Source organism: Fukomys damarensis, unplaced genomic scaffold, assembly GCF_012274545.1.
Source record: "Fukomys damarensis isolate Sample0158 unplaced genomic scaffold, DMR_v1.0_HiC HiC_scaffold_39, whole genome shotgun sequence".
NCBI lineage: Eukaryota > Metazoa > Chordata > Mammalia > Rodentia > Bathyergidae > Fukomys > Fukomys damarensis.
The window spans coordinates 20,668,766-20,694,706 of NW_022900951.1; the positions used below are offsets into that span (position 1 = coordinate 20,668,766).

At 36.0% G+C, this 25,941-nt stretch overlaps 1 protein-coding gene across 1 annotated transcript in view; it reads left to right on the top strand.

Annotated features, from left to right (window-relative positions):
* The window catches only part of Pola1 (DNA polymerase alpha 1, catalytic subunit), a 303,607-nt gene that overhangs the window by 168,836 nt on the left and 108,830 nt on the right, over window positions 1–25,941 (top strand). The window contains exon 35 of the mRNA XM_010607164.3: window positions 19,347–19,463. Coding sequence (XP_010605466.1) covers window positions 19,347–19,463 — 117 coding nt within the window. The remainder of the gene's footprint in view (window positions 1–19,346; window positions 19,464–25,941) is intronic.

Consider the following 25,941-nt stretch of genomic DNA (forward strand, 5'->3'; position numbering starts at 1 on the left):
TATTTTGAACAGTTTAACATTTCCATAAAGTGTGCATAGGACATCTTCCTATTTTCTATGAATGGTAGTATTACATTTTTTATTGAGTTTATTGGTACATTTTAGGTATACAGTACAGTTATACATTTTTTATTTTTAAGTAAGGTAAGTGAAATCTGAAGCGTTTAACTTAGAAATAATCTTTAAATGTGTATTCTTTTAACCTAAGGCTACTAAGAAAGTTCTAGTCTTATACCTTGTTCTCTGGCTTGCTAAAACAATTGTAAGGACTTAATTTTTTTTTTTCCGGTTTGAGTCTCCTTGGCCTTGAGGCTTTAATTTAATGTGTTTGTTCTTCAGAAAGAATGTAAGCTAGTTTTCTACTTGAAATGTCATAAACTTGAGTCATTTGTAGGAAAATGGATGCATCTTTAGACCACAGTGCTAAGTGAAATAAATCAGACACAGAAGCTTAAATGTCACATGGTATCTCTTAAATGAGAAACCCAAATTACAAGTACAAAGCAAAATAAAAGATAGGTAATAGGAAGTAGGGAGATATATCTTTCTTAGATGGGATCAAGAGATGGAGGAAAGAAGGTAAAGGGGATGAAAAGGAGAATTGAGATGTGTTGTGTACTTGTATCAAGTACACAAAGAACATAAACATTGTGTAGTGCGAACATACTAATAAAAAATAGAGAAAAAGAGATTTACAAAATATGGCATTTTACCAGAAACATTCATTTTCTTTTTTAAAGCAATAATTTGCATCAACATTTATAGTGAACTTGAAAAATATTTTAATGGTAACAAAATATAATTTAATACTAAGCTAAATCTTTTTCAGTTCTCTTAGATTCTGCCTTTTTAGCTATTGAGTCACCGGGGTTCTTATTAAGAAGGAACATGCATTTTCAAGAAATTACTTTTTTAAGGCAAACAACAAATTATATACCCAGAGGGAAAGGAGAACCTTTTATCTGCCTTAGGGAGGGAAAAAAAATACAAACAGTTATATGAAGTATTTAGCAAGTTATTTTAATGTTGCAGCTTTCATTTCTGCAAGATCAATGATACCTTGTTAGTAAGAAACTATATTAACTTTGACTTCTAATGTAAAAATCTGCAGTGAATTCATTTTTCACTAATTCACTTTCTTCCCGTCTCCTAGTGTTCCCATGACCTTTCAGAAATGTGTAGTTCATATTTTGTGCCGTACAAAAGCTGCCCCTTAGGTTGCAATGAATAACACAAGGTTGAATTATGAACATAATGGCAGTTCTCTGTGGCATTTCCAGTTCAAGCATATTTTTCATTTGCTAAATTCATAAGTGGAAGTTTTTTAATGTTGTCCATGTTTGGGAAAAGGTTAAATAATGCCAGGCTTCTGTTCATGGGCAAATGAGAAGAGTCATTTTGGTTGTTTAGTAGAAGGTTCTCTTCTCAAATATTCTCATTCCCGGGTCAGAATAGATGATGTGCTTGATTGTTTTGGAGTTTTCAGCCAGGGCTCACATCGAAAATATTTCAAAAACTAAGATGGTAAGAAGATTCTTGTATTATGTGATGAAAATGAAAATCATTCTAGGATAAGAAACTTGGGACATAGTATTACTTTGCAAAGTTATATACTTTGAGATGGCCTGAGAAGAGAAAAAACCAAGAGAATAACAGAATCTTTCAATTCTCTAAAAACTCATTTTTAGCAGGGAGCCTAGTTACCCCCAAGAAAGTAGGTAATGAGAATTTCTTAGGTTCAAATATCATCTTTCTAAACATTTCATTTGAGACTTACCTTTCATTAACCAACAAACTATATCTTTTGGTTGTACATTCAGTATTTAATTAATGTTATTATCATTGAGTTGTCTGCTGTGAAGGGACAGAGAAAAGGTGCAGTTTTCCATTTTCATAATTCCCAAGTTATCCATCACTAAGCAGTGCCTCCATAGCAACCTGATGAAAATGTATTAAACATCCTTAAAGATGAAAAACCCACACATACTACATTGTATATTGCAGGAGAAAAGACATGAGCTTCTGTACATAGAAAATGCACTTGTTCACAAAACTCTTTTAAGGTAGTAAGAGACACTTATCTTGCACAGTGCTCACAGTGTCATCCCACAAAAGACAGGGTAGTGTTATTTGCAGTACCCATAGGAACATACCCACAGGCTTGCAGGGTGAAGGGTTTGCCCGAGGCACATGACCACTGCAGTATTTAAGAGCAGAGCCTGGGATTGGCTCCTGCCTTTCTGTTTTGCCACAGGTTTGCTTTATCTGCCTCATGCCTAGGGGGCTATGAAGGAACGTACAAAAGGACTTTTGCACTCTGACAGACATCCTCGCTTGAAGGAAGCTGGAGTATTTACCATCTGAATTACTCTTTATATCAGAGTTTAATTCCATCAGTTTATAAACTCTTTTTTCAGTCCCTGGCTGAAGTGTATCAGACACCATCCTAGGCCATAGGGGTTCAAAGCTGAATGATACAGTCCCAGCCCTGGAGGCCTAAAAGGCTGCCCTGTGGTTGCTCTTCGTCTCTTTCTTTCATCCTCAGGCTTTTGTCCTCTTTTATATTAGCAAGTTTGAATCTCTTCCTCTTCCACCTGAAGTCATCCTCATCATCTTGAATTTCCAATCTCCCCATAAAAAGGAGTCGAAGGGATGCAAATGAAGCCATGGTTTAATTTAATCTAGTATGTTGTTTTCCCTGGGTAAGCATTTATTTGAAGGAGTGATTGATACAAATATGTCAAAAATATAGCCTCCTTCATGGGGTTACTTTAAAAGTCATTTTAAATATTACTTGGCTAATGATGTTCCTGGTATGGGCAGCCAAAATATAGCCTGGTCTACAGGAAGGACAGATCCTTTCTGCTTAGGGAATCAGTTAGTCAAACATGATCTTGGGTATTTTAGTGACACTGGCAGTGTAGCAGGAAAGTGGAGAGTCTTCATCATTTTATACTGATATGCAAAGGGGTTTTGCGTGTTTGGTAACTGTATCAGGTTTGTGGCCAGTTAGCATAGTATCTCAGTCCTCCTTACCTCCCCAAAGAATTCATAAAATTCATTCTGTTATAAGTGGCTTTCCCTTCTTGATGATAGTTTGAAGTCCACCATGTAGAAATGTAAATCTCTCTGTTGGCTTCTGATGTACAGAGCCTTCTGAGAGTGTTCCCAAGGAAGAAGAGTTGATTAGATAGAGACTTCTCTGTTCTTAGTAAATTAATAACCTACTCCAGTTCCATTTTCTGCTTTCCTGGCAGGACACTCAGTGAAAGTACTTATGCAGCAAAGTCAAATTCTTTAGTTTTATTATATAAAACATCAGATGAGGAGCTTAAGAGATTTTTTTTTTTAACAGCATCTCCTAAGCCCCCGAGTAGTGTCAGAAGTTGGTCAGTGGGCCTATGGACAGACATGGCTAGAAGCATTTCAGCATACAAAGGAGGTATTTCAGGCTTGCTGAAGATGGTGAGACTTAAAAATATATTTAGAGGCTAGTTAAAATTTGATCAAGAGACTCGGGGAGCTGAAGCTAAATAATTTTTTAAACTTGTTTCAATAACAAACTATCTCCTATGGTAGAAGATATTTTCTTCAGTAATCTTTCCCATATGCTTCTTGTAATTTAGAAATTACAGCCCTTGGAAATTGTATTAAACTCCTTAATGCCAGGCAAGGTAGCACACACCTGTAATCCCAAAAAAACAAAAAAATAAAAAGTAAAATCCTTAGTAATTAAAGCATTCCGAAAGATGTATTTTGGACTTTGAAAGAGGAAGTGTGTATACATGGTCAGGATATAGCAACTTCTTGTATATTTACCTTTCATCTTTCATTCTAGCACTGTAGCTTTGTTTTTATGCTTGATAACAGTATGTCATTCAATCTTATGATTTATACTTCTTAAAACTTATTTGAATAAATACACACCTACCTAACAGCCACACCATGGAGGATTTGCTGTAATGGCTTCACCCGGTACTACCCTCAGAGTATTTGATTCTAGGTGTAGGAGGAGAGTGTAGAATTGGCATCTCCAACAAGTTTGCCAGGGTACTGACACTGCTGATCCAGGGACCACACTTTAAGAACCACTGCTCTGGACATGCACTGACATATACTACTCTGTCTGGAGCAGTTGAATGAAAACAATAATAATAAATTCCAACTTAATAATGGTTGAGTAATGAGATTTAGTTTACCCATTTATACCAGACTGTGTTTTTTTTTAATTTTTGCATGAAATTCATGTTATCTGGAAAAATTCAAAGAACAAAAATATGAATGGAAATCATTTTATTATGTTCCATTGTTATGGGCATTCCAAAAATGGAATACTGGGCATAAGAGGATTAAGAAAAGTACTTTCAATGAAAGGAAAATGTGTATATTTTTAACCAACCTCAGTTGTGAAGTTTATTGGAAACCTTGTATTCGCTTTTTTAAAAAACATAGAATTTGTAGGCATTAGAATTCATCTAGTCTGTGGGAACACTGTTCTTTGTGAAAGAAAAGTCTCAGAAGCCCCTCAAATTGAGATCGCTCCTACGTCATATGTAGATTTTTAAAGTAAAACTAAGAGAAATGATTGATTAATAAAGTTTAATTTAAATAAGAGCTTTATTATGAAAACACTTTTATGAAGATTAATATCCTAAATATAAAGGAAGTGTATTAGTATTTAGCCAATCATTTAATATCCTTAAACTAATTTCGGTACCAGTGTTGACCTTAGGGACTCTGACAGAACAGTCTCTGTAAAAACTTTAATTATTTTAATAGAATTACTTTTCTTTAGTCGCAGAGATCCCTGATTCTTGGGTCTACAGCTGAAAATTCTTGGAAAATCTGTTGCTAGTGGAAACCAAATGAAAATGGTGATCATTATCATGTTTTGAAATTATTAGCCATTGTAACTAGATAAGAAAAAGAAATATGCAAAAACTGAAAGATTAGCCATTGTAATTAGATAAGAAAAAGAAATACATAAAAATTAGACGGGAAAGTGGGAAATTGTTATTTACAAATTATTGTAAACCTGCAAACCCAGGGCTAGGGATTTAGCTCAGTGGTGCTACCACCTGCCTTGTAAGCTCAAAGACCGGAATTCAATCCCTAGTACAAAACAAACACCTGGAAACCCAATGAAAACCCACAAAACCATCACAGAGAAAAAGAATCCATTAAATTTACTAGTTATAAAATTAATATTAAATCATTAGGTTTGAGCTATACAAGCAGTAACCAGTTAAATATAATGAACTAAATCCCATTTATAAAACTAACTAGGGTCAGGGATTTAGCTCAGTGGCACTGCACCTGCCTTGCAAGCACAAGGTCCTGAGTTTGATCCCCGGTACCAAAAAAAAAAAAAAAAAGTGACTAACATGAAATTTTTAAAAAATGAAATATATAGTAATAAACTTACAGTAGTGAATATATATGAAGAAAACTTTACTACTGAAAGATTAAGGCCTTAGTAAATTAAAAAAATGTGTGTTCTTGGCTACAATGGGTCAGCATTTTAGGACTATCAGTTGCCGCTTCCTTGATTTAAAAAAAAAATCATAGGAAAATTCTGGCAAAGAAAATGACTTATGTGTCCTATTAATTTTTACAATTTTGTAGGAGTTTAGGAAAGTTAAAATATTTTGGTCCAAAACTATTTGGTGATTTTAATGAAGCTAGTATAAAAGTCCAGAAAGAGATCAAAATTGCATTTGATATTTTATGAAAGAATGGTTCCTATCAGTATGGAATGGTCATCTAACAAAAAAATCTAGTTGAATTTCTTCCTTGCTCTTTATGCTAAAATAAATTCCAAATGGATCAAAAACCTTCCTAGAGAAGGATACTATAAAAGTAATAGATAACTTTTAATAATCTTGTAGTTGGGAAGACTTTTTAAAAACAGACTTTTTGAGAACTTTTGTTTACAGCAAAATTGAAAAACAAATAGAGATTTTCCATAGACTCCCTGATCCTATACATTGCCTCCCCCATTGTTCTACATTCTCCACTACAGTGCTGCGATTGTTACAATGATGGACCCGCATCAATACACCATTATCACCCAGAGTCCATAATTTATTTTAATGTTACTCTTAGTGTATATTTTGTATGTTGCGGCAGATATATAGTCACATATATCAACCATTATAATACTGTGCCAAGTAGTTTCACTGTCCTGAATATCCTGCGCCCTACCTGTTTGAGAAGACTTTTGAAACAATAAAAAATGAATTCAGAATTCAAAAAGAAAAATATCAATTAGTTGGCCACAGGTTTAAAAAAAAGAATTTCTGCAGGGCAAATCTATGCACATACATACCAAAGTTTTAAAATATGATGAGCTGGGGAAAATGTTTGTAATATATATATGTGTATATATACATATATATATATTAATTTCCTTCATGTATAAAGCATTCTTGCAATCAAGTAGAAAAAGACCAACCTACTAGAAAAATAAGAACAGAAACAGGCAATTCTTAAAGAAAGAGTTACAAATGGCTTATAAACATAGGTAGAGATGTTCAAACTCACTTGATTAAAAAAACTTATGACTACTATTTTTCACTTGTCAGAGATCAGAACTTTAGGTAATACATAGTATAGGCCAGGGTATGGGAAAAAGAGCACTCCCATATACTGTTGGTGTGAAAACTGGTATTCCCTCTTTGGATAGCAACTTGATGACATATTTCAAAATTCTAAATGAATATACCATTTGACTTAGCAGTGTCTATTTGGGTATCTCTCTATGTACATGTACAGTACTTACTCTACATCAAAGGTACTGTGTGTAATGGTACAGCACATGCCTAGCATGCCTAAGGCCTTGGGTTCAGTAGTGCCCAGTACCACCAAAAAAAAAGGACTCAAAATAACCCAGTCATTGGTCAGGAGAGGACTCATTCGATTATTACAATCATATAATAGAATTTCCACTGATACTAAAAGAATACTGCCAATTTATATGTATTCATGCAGTGTAATTTTCTCTTCTTTTAGATGTGAAAGCAAGATTTAGAGCAGTGTATAACACATTTCGTGTTTTTTTAAAACAAGGGACAGATAGTTATATATAATAAAATAATAAATTTTACTTAACCCAGTGTATTTAAAATATTCTTTTAGAGCTGGGCGTGGTGGCGCATGCCTGTAATCGCAGCACTCGGGAGGCTGAGGCAGGAGGATCCCTGTGAATTCGAGACCAGCCTGGGCTACATAGTGAGTTCCAGTTCAGTCTCAACTACATAGTGAGACCCTGTCTAAAAAACAAAATATTCTTTTAATTTGTAATAAGTATAAAATATATCCATGAGTTTATTTTATATTCTCTTTTTTGGATTAAGGCCTTGAGTTTTACTATGTATTTTACACTTGATACACATCTCAGTTTGGACTAGCCAGACACATTTCAAGTGCCACCGGCTCATATATTGAGCAGTATAGGTGACGAATATAAAGAGCGCTGGACTGAAAGTTCGTCCACATGTCATATGACAGTATACAAGGAATCTTCCTTTTCCTGGGCCTTACTTTTCTCAGATATAATAGGAAAGATTAGCCTAGAGCTCTGAAGGCACTTCCAATTTTAAAATTTATGGTTTAAATGTATTACTTGTCAAAGTAAAAAATGCCATTGCGGTCACTTTAGTTTGGCACTGTTTTCACCACCAATTCTGTGATTCTAAGTGAAGTACATTTCAAATTTTGGTGACTATATTGCTAGAGTAAGGTTTTTTGTTGGTTTGAAGAACGTTACTAAACTGCATATGTGATGTAGGCTATTTAGGAACTGGTCATTTCATTTTGAAGAATCAAGTGGATTTGAAGCTTTGAAAATTCTGCATAGAGAACTTTGACAAGTTAAAAGTGTGACCCACATAAAATATAGAGAAAGAGTAATAGAAGGAGAGAATGTTGAGTGTTTGTAAGAGCAATTCTCTTTATAAAGTTCATTGTTCAGAAGGTAATAACCAGTAGAGAGAAGAAAATAATTTAATAATATAGAGTAGTGGTTCTCAACCTTGAGTAGTGTATATTAGACTCTCTTGGGGGCTTTTTAAAAATCCCAAGGCCAATTCTATATCCCAGACTGGTGGTTCTCAAAGTGAAGCCCCCAAACTAGGGACAGCAGCAGCAATATCACCTGGGTACCTGTTAGAGTTATAAATTCTGAAACTCTGGTGGTGGTGCCCAGCCATCTGTGTTGTACTTCTTTGGTGATTCCAGTGTGCAGCCAGAGTTGTGAATTTAAGAGCAAGAAGGATTTGGGGCAGGGATATCAAGTGGATTTCATATTGAACGCCAGCTTCCATTCCACTGCAGCCATTGGGGATGAACTTGGAGAAGGAATACAGTGCACTTACTAGGTATTTGCTATTTTTTTAAAAGGGGAGATCAAACTGGAGCCTTGTGTTTGCAAGGCAGGCAGCGGCACCACTTAGCTAAATCCCTGGCCCTACTAGGTGTTTGCTATTCTTGAGTTAAGGACTTGAGTAATTTATTGATTTTATTAGGAGATTGGATGTTGCAATTCCTTGTACATGAGCCTTTCTAAACAAATAGAAGTCAATAATTGACCCCCCTTTCCCACCCACCCCCAAAGAAAACCCACTGGAACAGAAGCCATTAAGAGTGGAGAGCAGGTATACTGGGTAAAATGTTAAAAGTGAAGAAATTCTGAAGAGATTATAAAATATTTCATTTATAAAGGTTTCTTAAGTTCAGCTGGCATGAGGAATTTAGGCCCATTTTATGATCTATTGTCAATTCTGTTGGATCAAAAATTACCGAAGACTTGCTCAACCCATTTGGCATTAAAAGATATATTTCCTCTTAACATTTAGACTTTTGTTAGGTATGCACTTATTACAGGTCTGGTAAACTGGGAACATGCAAAGCCAGAAAATAAAATATATTTTCATAGTGTAAAGAGGTTGTACTGACTGAGAAGGAGTTAATGTGTCACATCCTTCTGATTTCTGCTCCTCAAGAGAAATCATACTATCTGTAATTTCAGAGGCATATTCTGGAGACCGTTACATTGTGATTTCTCTGCTGAATCTTAGAGATGTATGTGGGAATTTTCATTCCTGGCAAAATAAGAATGGACCTATTATAGTATCAGGTTCATTTGATTTTTCAAAAGTTAGGGGAAATATGCAGATTGTTTCTGAGGCTCTCTCGTTAGATGAAGGAAAGCAGTCTGGGCTGTGTTCAGAATGTATCTGCAGTTGCTTATTTCTCGAGTTCTCAGCAGAATAACTTCTACAAGCCCTTGCTGTGTGTATTTTTCTTTTCTCATCCCTAAATACTACCTTTTTCGTAAGAAAGCTAGTTTTGATAATTTCCAAAAAGTAGCATTATAGTAGAATTTGTGCCTCTTGGCAAAAACTGTTCCATTACTATAAAATAGAACCTTCCTTTCGTATCTGAGTTAAAATATTCTGATACAACTTTTTGAGTCATATTTATTATTGAAAACATTATAATGCTATTCGTAAGACTGCTTATGTACTAAAAATATGATTTTGATTTTTGTATTAATTCTTGAGTAGTCAGTTTATATTTTTAGATTGTTTTGTGAATTGGGATCTCTCTGAGTATAAAGTGGTTCTCAGCACATTGGTGATAATGTTGAACGTCTTCAAATAGCGAATACATGCATTTCAACAGCTTTTGGACATTACCACAGTTAATAATTTCTTTACAAGAAAAAATGTATGTTTCTTTAAAAATTACCATTATTTTCTCATGTTATGTTCTGGCATTTAAATTATGAAGCTTCATCTCGGCATGTAGACTTACCTTGTGTTGCCAAGAGGAAAGAAGTAGCTTTTCTGCAAAGCTAAATAGTTTTTACTTTATTGTCTGCTGCGAAACAGCTGCTGATACCAGGAAAATGCCGTCTCATCATTGGGCCTGGGGTGTCCAAAAGAGGCAGGAAAAAAATGACTGTAGCTCCCTGTCTGCCCTTGGCACTCTCCTCCTTTCTCCCGTTTTCGTCGTCGTGAAGAGCAGGAGAACAATATTCTGCAATTAAGGATTCCATTAAGTTGAAGAAAAGAGCAAATGGGGGATGTTTGTTCTCCAAGCTGAAAAAATTTGTCTGGGGTGGGGGGGATAGTGGTAGTGGTATAGAGAGAGGTGGGTGGAGAGACGAAGTCAGGGCTGTTTGTTGAATATACAGTTAAGGACTGTTACCATCCTAATTAATCAAGTTAGAAATTACAGCTGTAGTCGGTTTCCCCCCAATTCTTGTTATCAATTTTCTTCTCTTTTGAGACAAAGCAAATATAAATTTTGTGTTCATTTGTCATTCGTTCTTTGACTTCAGCATCTCTGAAAATAACAATGTAGCACAAAAGCCCAGTATTTACCTAGTTGTAATGTGGGTTGCCATGGTGTTTTGCAAATTATTGCAATTATGTTCACCATGCGAGTCGCCCTTGGTAACTGGCGAAAAAACTGATAATCCTGTTTTGAACAAAAGGTCAAATTGCTGAATAGAAAGTCTTGATTAACTAAAAGATGTACAAAGTGGAATTATTTCCTACCATTCAGAAATAGTTCTTGATCGGGTTTGGGGGAGGGGGTGAGTAAGTACATCTGATTACTGAAGTACAAAGCATTGAAAGGATGTTGTCTTGAGCCTTTCATGTAGTCTTAATGGTGGCTTTTTTGTCAAATTTACCCATTTGCGGCATTGAAAGAGGCAGCTGCATTTAAGCTGGAGAGACGGTGCTTTTTCAAGAGTTCAGTGCATGGAAAGTTCTCAGCAGTATCTGCAGTTTACTAGTAGCCCCTGGTCTATTAAAACTGATGTGCCACATTTGAGCCCATTGCTCTCAGTACTTGTGAACCCCTCTGGCTGATGATCTAATAAAGTGCTCTTACTGGACAATCTCTGATCAGCTACTTTAAAAAGAGGCTGGGGGAGGGGATGGGAAAGAGAAGCCTCACAGACAGTCAGACTTGGTGCAGGCCAGAAGAGAGAGGAGTGTGGATAGACGGAAAGGGTTGTCACTATGATGATCTTTACTGAGGCATTTGCCACAGGACTTTGGTTTGGGTGCTGCAAATCTCCCAAACTGATCACATTTTTTTCTAGGAAGAAGTCTTACTTTTATTTAAAAGTTGGATAAGAGAAGATAAGGAGTGTCTTTTTGAAATATTGAAATCCACCTTGCATTTATTTCTTACATTATGGGTACTGGGAAAATACATAATCTTATGTTTATGTGAAACCAAAAGTTTCCCATGTTATAGCCATAGGTCAGATGAGTTTCATCTCTTCTCAATCTGGCAGAGCATCTGGAGGGAATGAATTTCAGAGGGAGGTGGTTCTTTGTTTTTGTAATGACCACCTGAAAAATCAGTTCAAAAAACTTTTGAGAGTGTGTGAAAGTGGCATGAAAGCAAAGCAAACCTTAACAAGTTTGTGGGTTTACATTCTGCATCACCTAGCAACCCCCTGGCTCAGCCAGATCTCTTGTCTACTCTTAGTTCTGTTTACAGACTATTCAAAGGGCCCTTCGAAACCATGAAAGATATTCAGTTTCATTAGTACCATTCTCAAGGAGAAAATAATTAAAGTTAAATGAACAAGCATTGCCTAGTGATGGTTTGAACTCTATTCTGATTTAAAAATGCCCTTTGAGGCAGCTGCATAGATAGTTTAATTTTAACATTTGTTTTTCGATACCCAAAAGCATATCACATTAAACTGTAGTAGCAAATAGTAGTCTCCCAACCCACAAACAAAAGCTGAAAAATTACATTTAACTGGACTTGAGCAAAGTAAAATTGGGAAGAAGGGTCTAGGCATACCATCCTGATTGAATTTTGTTAATTTGATGTTTTGCCCCGAGACATCTGAGTTGATCATTATGCACACTGAATAAAAGCGGGGGAAAAGGGTGTAGGGAACAAGGCACCTAAAACTGACTTTTACTTTAGACATGTGCCATCGTAAAGACAAGCATTCAGATCATATAAAAGACTGCATTTTAGCAAGTGGCTTAATTTAATAAATGATTCTAATACTACAAATACATACTTGTCACTTTCTGCTTAAGAATTGTTTATGTGATTAAATTGACCTGTTTTTGAAATTTTAGCTTTAGTGGGAAAATTTCTTACAAGCAAGGTTTTTATTTTTTCATGTGACTTTTTTTTTCCTATAAACATGTTCCCTAAAAGCTCATCTTGGCAAAAACCAGACACGTGATATAGCTCAAACTATTTTTCAGATGTGTTTGTGATTCATTTATATTGAAGGCTCTTGGCAAAACTGTCTCTTCTCTCATTAATAACAGTTGTCTGACTATTAAAACAATGCATATTAGTAAAAAATTTAGAGCACATACAAAAGAAGAACCCACCTAAAGATTACCAGTGCTGACATTTTAGAGTAGTTCCGTCCAGTCTTTTTTTCTGTACACATATTAATAAATTTGAGCCTTGAGTTTACTTTTGAAGTTTATTCATTACCTTGTATACATAGTTAAGATGGTGAGTTTTTTCAAGAGTGAAGACTTTAGAGGCAGGAATAATGACGGAAGTAATGAACAATTTTTCTTAGAGGCTTTATCACTAAAATATTAATATGAACACCGCAATAGCCATTTACCACCTTATTCCATTTGATTCTTTCTTTTTCCTTGTTGAAATAACTACGTGCCTTAACTGACACATCCATTTATAACCATTCATGTTGGAAAGTTGGACATTCGTCGCGGTTGGAATATTACATCCCCAAGTCACTTGTAGCTTCACATAGGGAAAGAGTCTTTTATGAAAAGATTTGTAATACAATAGAGATGAATGGAATGTGGAGAGGAAAATGCTTTCAGTTTCTCATAAAGTGAAAGCGGGATGGCTATGAAATCTTGTATTCTTATTATTTGTATTTTGTTAGATCTCTAACATACACAGTACATGGCTGGGTTGCATGAGCTCTTTGTGCTTTGTTGACAGTTGACAGACAAAGCAAAATTATTCCTGCAGCAAGGTACTGTGTACTTAGTTGTGACCTATTATAGCCTATGAATGTAGCTTGCTTTTGAGCTGGATGAATAGGGAGAGTATTTTATAGAATAGGCTTAAATGTACTAGGAGAGGTTTTTAGCTGCCCATACAGAAAGATACATGTCCTCCATTGAACTTTTTCCCCCAAAATGTAATTTTCCATATAAAGTCATTTTAAGTATATTTTCCCTTGGTTGCTTGCATGGAGACAATTTTAACTGTTCCAGTATTGTCCTACAGTGGTAAAACACAATTGCTGGTAATTGTTGGCTTTCTGTGCTCACAGTATAGCAGAAGATGGCTTGCATGGGGCTCTTTAATGTACCTGAGGTACATCTTCTGATTTTCAAGCTCTGATTGCAAATTAAAATAGCAAGACTATAGTATTGGATTTGATGTGAAGCAAAGCAGAGAGTTGCTAATTTATCATGTAATATCCAATTGCTAAGGTTGGAATTTGTGCACTTGTAGTGCTATTCTGTGTGTTTAAATGAGGACTGCTGTTTGCATCTAACCTATCATAACAGTTCGGGAGTGCTCCATTATCCTTTCAGCAAACTGATGGCAGAGTGTAGTCCTTGCGCAAATGATAAGATCAATAAGTTTCAAATAACTTGGATGAAATGACATATGACTGCTCATTTAAAGGGATGTCTAACTTTAAAAAAATCAATTTTAATAATATTTAAAATTCTTATATTGACTGACAAGGCACTTTCCACTTATGTTTTATTTGATAATTTTGTTCAAAATATTTTTGTATTAACTTTGAATAGTTAGCTTATATATTTATTTTTCCTGATTTGCTCTTTTATCTCCTACCCTGGCACCTCTCTGAGACTTAATAATCACTCTTTGACATGCCAGCATGCTGCAGTGTAGAAGATTTAACTTTAAAAGCAAAATTATGTTCCTGTTAAAACTTCCCCTGGAGATCTTAGGGAAATTTTCTCCCAGTTTTGGGTGCAAATGTGGGTCAGAAAGCAATTTGTTTTTTGATATTTCTGGAAATCCCAAATCACAACATGTCATTCTTCAAAAGCAGCTGTGGGCCCATACTGTGCACTATCTATAAGAAGACCCTTTTTTTTTTACACTGGGGATAATTCTGTGACAGAAAAATGTGCCTGCAAGGGAACCCCATAACATTTATAAATGCTTCTGAGTAAAAAAGAGTCTGATATTCTGGGAATGCATATAGTTTGGGGAGGGGGTGGTTAGTGGGCATTAACAAAAACTAATAATGATATGATAAATTCTGAAAGAGCACACATGCTGGCGAACTTGTCCTGTGACCCTATGCTCCTTTAGACTAAATCATGCATCAGGGCAAGACTGTGTTATTTCTTGAAAACCTCTGAATCCGAAAAGAAAGCATAGACCACCTCCTCTGTCATACCGTCTATAATTTCAGATCAAATCTAATTTTTTGTTTGCTTGTACTGGGGATCGAACTCAGAACCTTGCACTTACAAGGCAGGCAGCGGCACCACTGAGCTAAATCCCTGGTCCCAAATCTAGCTTTATCAAGAAAAACTTAAAGAAATTTTGCCTATGTTGATTACAGGGTTATATTTCGTAGTCAATTTGAGAAACATTTCCACCTAAGCCCATCATTTGTCCATTATTGTAGTTCTCCATTTTGTAATAAAACTTCCTGGAAAATAACCAGGGTCTTTCCTGGTTAAAATAGTACACCTTTTATATTGCATTGTCAGCTGTAGCTCAGCAGTGTTCTTCAGTACATTTACTGAACATTTTTGTGAGTTTTCTTGTTTGGTCCTCTAAACAAGCTTAACAGGGTAATGAATATTATCATCTCCTGTTTTATAATGAAGAAACTCAGGCTCAGAGAGAGGTTCAGTGGATTTGGTGACTTAAAATTACCCACTAATAAATGGGAGTGCAGTTTTTCATAACCTCAATTTTGTATTTTTCACTAAGTATGAACCTTGTTGCTAAACACTAGGGAGAGCACTGCCAAATCTGAAGCAGATCGATCATTGCCCAGGGATTGACCATTTGGGTAGGTAAAAGAAAGTGATACAATAAGGTGTTTGAGGGTCAGTTTAAAGGAGTGTGTTTTTAATGTCGGGTGGGATAAAGGAAGAAGTCTCTGTGGGGTGGGGAAAATTCAGAGAATAGGAATGGGACTGATCTTCAAGGAATGGGCATTTTGAGGAGAGATTCTGTGGCATAAGCAGTGACAAGGAGGTGAATATAGGCAAAATGCAGTGAGGACAGTGACAAAACTAATCCACTGGGTGAAAAATTTGTGTTGAGAATGATGAGAAAGTGGGAACAGGATGGGGTTGTAAAGATTTAAGAGCCAGGCCAATGCAGTTGTTCTTAACTGCCTGTGAAGCGGGTATGATTGGAGAATGGGATGGGAGCCCTGGGAAACTGCTCTTGGCCACTGTTTACATTGAGTGTCGAGAGAACAAGTCCGGCACCAGGAAAGAGGCTTCTGTGATAGAACAGCCTGGGCTTGGGTGGACAGATTTGGTGACTGGCTGGGAATGAGAAGGACACATTATATATTTGACAGAAGAATATGAAAACTACTGTGAATATTTTTTCGTAAACTTGCTTCACTGCATTTTTGTGTTTTGGTTTTTTGAGACATCATTTTGATATTAGTTCAGGCTGGCCTGAACTCACTATGTAGCCCAGGCTGGCCTTGAACCCGCAGCAGTCTTCCTACCTCATCCTCCCAAGTGCTAGGATTACATGCATGTGCCACCATGCCTGGCTGCATTTTTATTTTATTGCTTGTATTTGTTTAAAAGATGTTTAGAGGGCCTCCTGTGCACCACATTTCCAGATCCAGATGATGTCTGCTTGTGTGCATTCTTCCAAAAATGCAAATGTACACAAATGAGTCACATTTTGTGTTTAAGGTACAACTACCAGTAATGCCTCAGTTACAAATGAAAGTCAATCTGTCTTTAGTATGTGCATATAGAAACCATTTCAGTTGAGGCCTCAGAAATATAATGTTGCAATCAGAACCTGTCAGTATTTGATAACATTTCATATACAACGATTTTAAGGATTAATGATGCTGAGATTAAAGCAACAGGTGATAGAGTTTTGCATGTTTTACTGTGGGACAGTCTAGTGTCACCTCTTTTGAACCATTACTTGTAAATTGAAAACTTATAAATGACCTTATTCCTATTGGTTATGACAATTTGCATGTGGCATTGCATAATAAATTGACTTCTTAGATAGCAGGCATCCTTGTAGCAGTTCTAAAGGTTGTTATGATAAACCCAGACCTTTTTATAGGTTGGCCTTCCAAAGAAGTTGTTCGAATTTTCCTCTTCCATTAATTTGTCAATGTAGCCTTGGGCTGTATGTTTTTTCCCAAAATGGGAAATGAAAATGTTTGTTTCTCTTTGTAAGTGATATGATTTGTCCTATCATCAAATACTTTCAAAGATCAGATATTTATTTTGACAACACAAATGTTTCTTTAAAGTTAGATTTAGCATAGTTGGTTAATATTTATTGAGTGAACAAAGGGTTAACCAAAGTGCATTGGACAAAACTGAATTGAAGTGAAGTATATATTGAATACGATTAGGGCCTATTTCCACCATAGAAGAGTTTTGTTTAAAATACACCATGACTAAAAGCTTAATTATCGAAATAAAACAAGAGACATAAAGAGCTACAGCCTTCTAATATTTTTTTTCAGCCCCAGTTCCCTTCACACAGTTATCAGCATGTTTAATTTCCATGCATAATAGCACCAGTTATTGTTGTCATTTGTAAAGGGAGATTAACAGATAGTAAGTACAAACAAACCCAAATAAGCACTGAATAGAGAGGTGACAAAGAAAAAAAGACCTCTTTAATGTTAATTGTAACTGGTAGGAAGTCTAGACAAATTGTATTATCTGTTTTCTATGTGACTTGAAAGGACATTTAGTTAGTAACTCTGTCAGAAATAGAGTTGGATGTTTGCTTTTAAAAACAGGTGAAATGACAACTTAGCATCTCCCTGGTTGGCAACTTACCCAGCGAGTTGTGAAGTTGTAGTAAATTGATGGAATCAATTTTCAAAAACATTTGAAAATAATTTTAGCTGTTTGTGCATTGTGTTTTAAAAATTAAAAAGCAATTTTAACTTCTAAGTCATGTCCTGGTACTTAATAATTTCTTGTTTCAAAACATGGTAGTTGTTACCTGTCTGCTTGCTTATTTCTTATTTTGTTTAGGGTTGAATAAACTACATTTCCTTTGTGGTTGGCATTGTTAACTGACTGCATATCCCAAAGCGTATAATGTGTATTTGATACCAAACATAATATAACAAACCCAACTGAGTGATAAAGGAATGGTCCAGTCCTGAATTTTTCATACATGGTTTGCTCGTACTGTTTCTTTATTAATGTGCCTAGATGGGTACTATTTAGAAACAACTAGTCTTATATAGTCTCATAAACAATAGTTTATAAACTACATTTAAAATTTAATACTTGTTGCTGCTAACAGCTCCACTCTTCCCTACTGTATTTCTCATGTCTGAACAGGCTGAACCGGAGTTAGTCTCTGTGTGTGTCTCTCTGTCTCTGTTTCTCTCTCTCTCATTTTAAGGAACCTACTGTAAGCTACACTCTTGACCTAGCATCTTTTTTTAAGAAAATGTAAATAGAACACTAAACTGCATTTGTCAGTTTTAAATGCATTGAGGGTTTCAGATACAAATGTGTCTTCCAAAAAGATGTGGTCAGTAGGCCTTAGGCATTGGAACCAACAGTTGCTGGTGACCCAGACCTGTTGATTCATTCTTTATTCTAGTTCTTGGTCTTTTACTGTGGTTGTAATAATTTGTCTCACACACGAACTTATCCCTTCTCTTTATTGTTTAGCACTTATAGTTAGTACCAAGCTGTGTGGTACCAACTATAAATGCTAAACAATATAGAATTACTTTATTCCTATTCAGATTATAATTCCTGAAATTGATTCTTGGTGGATTGTAGTTACTTCCAAGAAGAGCCTATCCTAAGGAATGAGGTCAAGCAGCACAGCAGTGGCTGAGGGCATCCCTCAGCTTTGGATTAATACCGCACAGAAATACTTCTACCCTACCATAATTAAGCAACACTTGTGTATATACTTCTCTTGTCTAGGGCAAAAGACAGGCTAGAAATAGTTATACCTGTTCTTGACTCCTTTCCTAATCATATCACAGCATGGCTCTTTCAAGCCTCCATTCTTTGGCATACGCTCTTTTTGCTTAAGTGTTTTGCCACCCTTTTCCACCTGCAAGATATACCGTCTTTCTTCAAGTTCAGAAGTTTCTATGTCTCAGTATGCTCTGAGACTTACAGATAGTCAGGTCATTATTCAGGGCCCCATAGGTAGCAACACCATGAGACAAAGGAGCATACCTTGTTCATCCTGCACTTACCTCATGCTTACTACACCTCTGTAACTACATAGGTAGCACCAAAGCTCATGGGCACTGATGCTGTCTCCCCTTTTTCTAATGTCTTATCTTCCTTGTTTAACAGGTACAAAGTTTTATAATGAGTAGAAGCCAGGTGTGGTGGTGCACACCTATAATCCCAGCAGTCAGGAGGTTAAGGCAGGTGGACCTCTGCAAGTTCAAGGCTATCCTGGGCTACATAGTGAGTTTGGGGACAGCCTGAGCTACCTAGTGAGACCCTGTCTCAACCAAGCCCCCAAATTGTAATGAACATAATGCTAATTCAAGACAATAGATACATGATATTATATCACTGTGAAATTTCAGACAGGAACAAGAAGGAAGAATGAAGAAGGAATGTGAGAAGAGGGTCCTAAAAAACAAAAGTGGACAGTGGCTGTTTTAAATCTCTGGAAAATAATGGTCATTTGCAGTTGTCCTTGAAAACAAGCTGGCTAGTTGTATGCCTCTAAAAAACATACAGAAGAATCTGTTTCAATTTTAAATGAAGTAATTGTTTGCCTTTATTGTTTTTATGTCAAGAATAGTCCTAAGCATTTTAAATGTATTATACCATTACAGCAATCCCATCTTACAGAGAAAGAAACTGAGTGCAGCAATGAAGTAACTAGGCAACAGTCACTCAGCCATTGGGAAGTTCATTCCTTTCTCTGCGTTATACTCTTGAGAATAGGTTTGCACATAAATCTCATTAACACATCCAGGGGGTAAGGTATCTAGAGCTATTGCAGAGACTGTAAGGAAAATTTCAATAAAACGAGTTTACCTTAATAACAAAAGGGCTTATTATTTGTGTTTATTGATGGTGCTGATAAGACTGGAGTTTCCTCTTTTGTCTCTCCAGGGCTGGTTGCTGTGTGAGGAGCCAACATGTCGCAATCGGACTCGGCACCTTCCCCTTCAATTCTCCCGAAGCGGACCTCTTTGTCCAGCCTGCATGAAAGCTGTTCTTAGACCAGAGGTAATGCTTTCCTAATGCTAAAGAATATGCAAAAGAGGATGCAGGGCTACTTTCCATCCCTTAGTTCTAGGAAGAAGAAACTATATATTTGCCTATATATAGATATATAGCTATTGTATACTACACATCTAGTTTTTTTTAAATATCCAGACTTAAAGATACATACTTTATTTTTTCACATGTTATAAATAATGCTATATTTATATATAGAAGAGGAACTCATGGGTTACAGTGGTGCCTTGGTTCACAAACTTGATTCTTTCCAGGATTCTGGTCACAAACCAAATTGGAGAACCCATTCAAATTCAATGATTAAGGCCAGGCGTGGTGGCGCACACCTGTAATCCCAGCACTCGGGAGGCTGAGGCAGGAGGATCGCTGTGAGTTTGAGACCAGCCTGGACTACATAGTGAGTTCCAGGTCAGTCTCAACTACATAAAAAAAATTTTTTAAACCAAATTCAATCATTAGATTCACTGTTGACCTTATGGGGAAATTCAGTTCTGGTCCACTTCAATTCACAAAATTGTGGAAAGAATTGAGTTTGTAAACTAAAGCACAACTGTACTCAAATTTCTTTGGTTGCAACTTCAAAATTATAGAAGAGATGCCACTCTTTTGTAGACGCTGCTGTTATCTTCATACTTGATCTGGACCCCTTTTGTAAGAGCCAGGAAACGACCTAAACCTATATTTTAAAGGTTTTATTTTGTGGGGCTTTTTTTTCCCCTCTGTGGGATTAAATTGTTTATAAGAGGCTGCGTGGATCAGTGCTTCTCAGGCTTTTCCTTTATCTTAGTCCATACACCTAGGGGGTGATGCATGCTACCATTAGGGACTCCCATCTGGGGAGCACAGAATCTGGAGGTACTTCCCTAGTAATTAAGATGCCTTCTCTATGTTGCCACCTTTGAGCAGCATCCATCAAAGCAGTGTTTCCCACACTGTAGTGAGAAGAATGTTTGCAAATCTTCTGAGCAGAAAGGGTTTGTGATCAAATACTATTTTGCAAATACTAAGCTAGCCAAAACCATAAAAGTTTATTACAAGGGCTGGGGATTTAGCTCAGTGGTGCCACCGCCTGCCTGGCAAGCGCAAGGTCCTGAGTTCAATCCCTGATACCACCAAAAAAAAAAAAGTTTATTACAGATCTCAGAAGCTGTAATACGATAATGTGCAGTCTATTTCACCAATACAAGGCTAAAATGTGCTTTACCTTTCAAATTGCTCTAGCCTAAGGATTTTTTTTTTGGTAAGAAGCAGTTCAGACTCAGGACCTTGCAATTGCAAGGCAGGCAGGGGCACCACTGAGATAAATCACCGGCCCTAGAACCAAGTTTTGACTTGAAATTTTTTCACTGAAAATGATCGGTATGTGTGCTAATTTTAGAAAAAATATATTTAAATTTCAATGGCTTTTTATTTTAAGGTAACATTATTTCACAAAATTTGGCAGGAAGTCCAGAATGCAAAGAACTACCACCATCGTGTATTCCCTTTTCTATTCCCTAGGTTCCCTTATTCTTTTGCATATCCATATGTGTATTTTAGTGATTGACGTCACAATGAAAATATACTTCTGTATATTGTTTATCTTCTTTCATGCATTTTTCTGTGTTGCTGCTTCATTTGAAGTACCAGAAATTTTGAATACAATTTAACTATATTTCTCATTGGACATTTTAGGCTACTTTTCAATATCTTTACTGGAATATTTGTGGTAAATAAATATGTGGTGGTTAAATGATTTTTTCTGTGTTTGAAATACTTCTTTAGAATAAATTCTTATCAGCAATACATATGAAAGTAACTAAGTACAACATAGTCGTGATTCATATTGCCAAATTACTCTCTTAATGGGTTATCCCAGTTTATGCTGTACACTAACCACTAATACTTCATGAGTATTCGACTTTTACATAGCCTTTCCAGCATTTGGACATTATTCTTAGTTTACTTTTAACCAGTTTGATATGAATTAAATCTTCCTTGCCTTGTTTTTTTATACCTTTAATAATTAGCAAAGTAAAATGTAGATTTTTTTAAATGTGAAACTTTTGAGAATTAGCTGCTGTAGAGAATTCTCTTTACATCAGTCTCATCTTGAGATTTGCATTGGCAGAAACAAAAAGAGAACAAACGTGTGTATATTTAGTGTGACTCATCAAACCAGTTGTAGTCTCTAGGAGAATCGCCTTGCTTCATGAAGTAATCCTGCCTGTGACACTTTTTAAATATGTAACTCATCAAATCAAGTTCAGAGAAAATTGAATTATTTCTTAAATAGTCAGCCAGTTTTATGATTCCCTTCTTGAGAGAAAGTAAAATTAAAGTATGATGGTGTGGCTGATAGTGATTTAATATATATCTTTTATGATTTCATATCCTTTTTAAATGAGTGAACCAGCACAAGCATTTCAAAGTGATTTGGGTTTTTTTCTTCTTATCCTTGTCCTTTTCAAAATTGGAACATTTTACAGATGTTTATCAAGGTTGTCACCTACTTTTCCCATAAATTCCATAGTTTAACTGGGGTAAGACATGACCCTCTAGTTTTGGACATCCTGATTAGTTAGTGATGTTGTCCTCCATCATTTTTCATGGGGTCCTTCCTCACAGTGGTGCTCAGCTCCCTCTTCTGAACTTCATTTGCATTGCTATTGATGAGTGGGGAATTTCTTAATTCTATTTGTGAGAGTCCTGAGCTTTTTTAGTAGGAGGAAAAATATGCATCTTTCGAGAGCAGCTCCTAAAACAGTTGTACAATATTCATAATCATTATAATGGATTTTCCAAAGTATCTGTTACACAAGATTTTGTTCATCTAGTTCTTAAACTCAGTTGCTGAGTCTCAAATGCATTACGTACATATAATAATTATTAAACACTTACTACTCCTAGGCACATTACCAGGTCCTGGGGACATATTAATGAAAGAACAGTTCCTTATTTATAAAACTAGCTTACCATATAGATTATATAAAATTGATATCTGGGCAAAATAGGCATTTGTAAATATCTTTTTGAACAAAACACCATATATTCCTACTACTAGACTAGTGGGGACTTTAAGTTTTTCAAGCTTGTGATGATAAAGCACTAGCTTTAGTGCCAGTCTCATCTTCACATAATAAATCTACTCTCATTTAGTCTTGGGTTGCCATTGACTTGAGTGCTTTCCAAAAATGACTTGAATTGTGAAAGCCGGCTCTTCTTTTAGCTCATGTTACCAGAGTTATGAGAAGAAATCTGAGACTCTTTTGTTCTCAGAATTTTAAACATGTCCCCTCTCTTTTCTTATTGACTTTTAAAGTTTTTTGTATGTCAGTAAAAAAAATTTATGCTCATAGGCATTTAACAGTGTACAAGTTGCTGCTTATTTTAAATTATTGAGTATTCTCTGCTGAGTAGGTAGTGCCTCTAAATACAGAAATAAAAAAGTTTGGTGCATATTTAAATTACTTACAGGACCCTCTTCACAGTGGTTAACTGCTAGGACTTAACTCAAGTTAGACAATAAATATTTTAATATATATTTTTTAAGGATATAGTTTTGGCCTTTTAACATGATCAGGTGTGTTTGGATATGAAATAGACCACAAGACAATCTGAATTAAGTAGTTCATAAAAAATAAAACTTTAGTTTAGAAAAAGTAATCTTTTACTGAAGAACTCAGATTTCAAACCAAGCTAATCTTTTTCTCATTTAATTACCATTCTTGATATGTTTAGAACATCTCTACCTGGGACTCCCTGCTTCATGGTAGAAATTATTTGTGAAATTTGACAGTCTCTGTGGCAGAAACATTATGGTCTTGCCCTTCAGCTGTTTATTTAACTCAATTTCTTGAAGGCAACTTCTGAGGAAAGCAGTGAAATGACTTCTAGTCCTGCTGGGACACCGCTAGGGTTTCTCACATTACACTCTATTGTAAAATTGCTAAAATCATTTATAATAATACGTGTACCATATATGAACTTATAATCATCATATGTTAGCATTTCGAAATGTATAGCAAAACAAATTGATTTGATGAGTCGGTTAGGAATGGTGAGAATGTTGCAGATTACCTGGGCAATGTCTTGTTTCTGTGTAAGAAGGAAACATGAAAGTAATTGTGTTTTGTTTTGGGGTTTTTTTTTGGTACTGGGGATCGAACTCAGGTCCTTGTGCTTGCAAGGCAGGCACCGGAACCACTGAACTAAATCCCCGGCCTGATAGTTGTGGTTTCGTAAGGTAGTAAACATGAATTGTGTAGGAAAGGAAACTGTATCAGAAAATCTTTAAACATCTCTAGCTAGTTATTGGTAATTCTCTAGTAAAGGAAGTGGTTTTTTACCATGAAGGATCTTTTAGAATTCTGTGTGATTTTGATCTGCTTATTATTAGATGTAAGATTACTTAATTCCGCATACAGTTTGTCTTATCCCTATGCAGATGCTAGCTTTTTTAATGTCACTTTTTCATGCTTTTTGTTGTTGTTGTTGTTGTTGTTGAGGTGAAATTCACATAATATAAAATTAAACTTTTTTTTTCCAGTACCAGGGACCAAACTCAGGACCTTGCCCTTGCGAGGCAGGCACAGCACCACTGAGCTAAATCCCTGACCCAAAGTTAAACATTTTAAAGTGATAAAGTACAGTGGTATTTAGTGCATTCACAGTGTTATATAACCAGCAACTCTATATCCAAAACATTTTCATCAGCCCAGAAGACAGTCCATACCCATTAAGCAGTTATTCTCCATTCCCACCTCTTCCTAGCCCCTAGCCACTAATCAGCTTTCTTTCTCTGTGGGTTTACCTATTCTGAGTAGTTCATATAAATGGAATTATAATGCCTCAGCTTGTATGTCTGGCATAATGTTTATCCATGTTGTACTGTGCATGGGTATTTCATTCTTTTTTGTGGACAAAGAATACTCTGTTCAGCAGATATGCTACAATATTAATTCAAGATTTGGGTTGCTTCTTTCACTATACTTTTGAATTTTATTTTTCATTAGGTAGAAAGATCATTCATTTGACCTCAACTTGTGCCCTATAGCTCACTCACTGGTTCTACATCAACTGAATGGTACTACAGAAAGCTAGATTGATCCCTTCAACGCCTGTTCTGTGTGTGTCCTGTGAGTCTGTCCTTATAAAGTGAGGAACCTAAAACTATACAGCAGTCTTAAGTATACTTACTAGCAGTAGTATAGAGCAGAACAAACCTGCTACCACTGTCTTTTCTAAGTAATTAATTTCTGTGAAGTCTTTTTAGGGTTATATTAGCTGTCTTGGCATTCATATAGTTTTTTTTATTTTGAGCCTTCCATAATCTAAAAGACATAACAATTGTTTCGCATATGCAGTGGCTAAGCTGTGTCTTGTCATGTTTTCTCTTTTTTTTTTATTGGTACCGGGGATTGAACTTGGATCCTTGCACTTGGGAGGTAGGCGCTGCAACCACTGAGCTAAATTCCAGCCCATTGTCATGTTTTCTTACCCAAATAGCTTACATAGACCTAAGTGTATGACCCAACAGGTATTAACAAAGTACCACAAACTAAATGGCTTAAGGTAACAGAAATTTGTTGTCTTGCCATTCTGGAGGTCAGAAGTCTTAAATCTGTATGTTGGCAGGGCCCTTCTCCTTTTGAAGCCTATAGGCGAAAAGTTTTCCTTGCATCTTCTGATATCTTCTAATGCTTGGTGTTCCTTGGCTTCTAGGTGTATCACTCCAGTCTCTGCTTCTGTCATCACATGGCCATCTTCTCCCTGTGTGTGTGTCTGTCTTTTTTCTTCCTACAAGGACGCCAGACATACTGCATTAGGGCCTACACTAATTCAGTTTGACCTCATCTTAACTTGATTTCATCTGCCAAGACCTTGTTTCAAAATGAAGCCACATCTACATTTACTTGGGATTAGAATTTAAACATATCCTTTTGGGGACATAGTTCTACCCGTAACAGGTAGAAATTACACTAAGCTAATAGTAATGGAAACCAGAACTAACAGCAGCTTAAACAGAACAGACATTTAATTCTCTAAGAAATGTTAGTTTTTTAACAAGTGAAAGACATCTATATGTGAGCTTGCTTTTATAATTCCAAAGAGGCACAGACTCTTCATGCCCATAAATCCATCATCAGCAGTGCAAAGCTTTAAGGAGGTGGGGCCACAGAAGTCCTACCCAACATGCCTGCTTACATTTCCTGCCCAAAATTTAGCCCCAAGGAGATAATTGCTTTTTGTTAGCAAAGAGGAAGAGTAGACTTCTTACTGGGGGCCAACCAGCACTCTGCAACAGAGACCTCCCAATGACCTCTGTTAAATTTCCCCTTGTTAGTCTCAGCCAAATCACTGTCCTATTTGTAGATATTTTTTTTGGAGGGGGGATTGATTTTACTGTGTGTCCAACCTTTCGGCTTCTACAGTTCTCATGCTGTGATTATCCATCTTTTTATCTTTTTTTTTTTTTTTTTTTTTT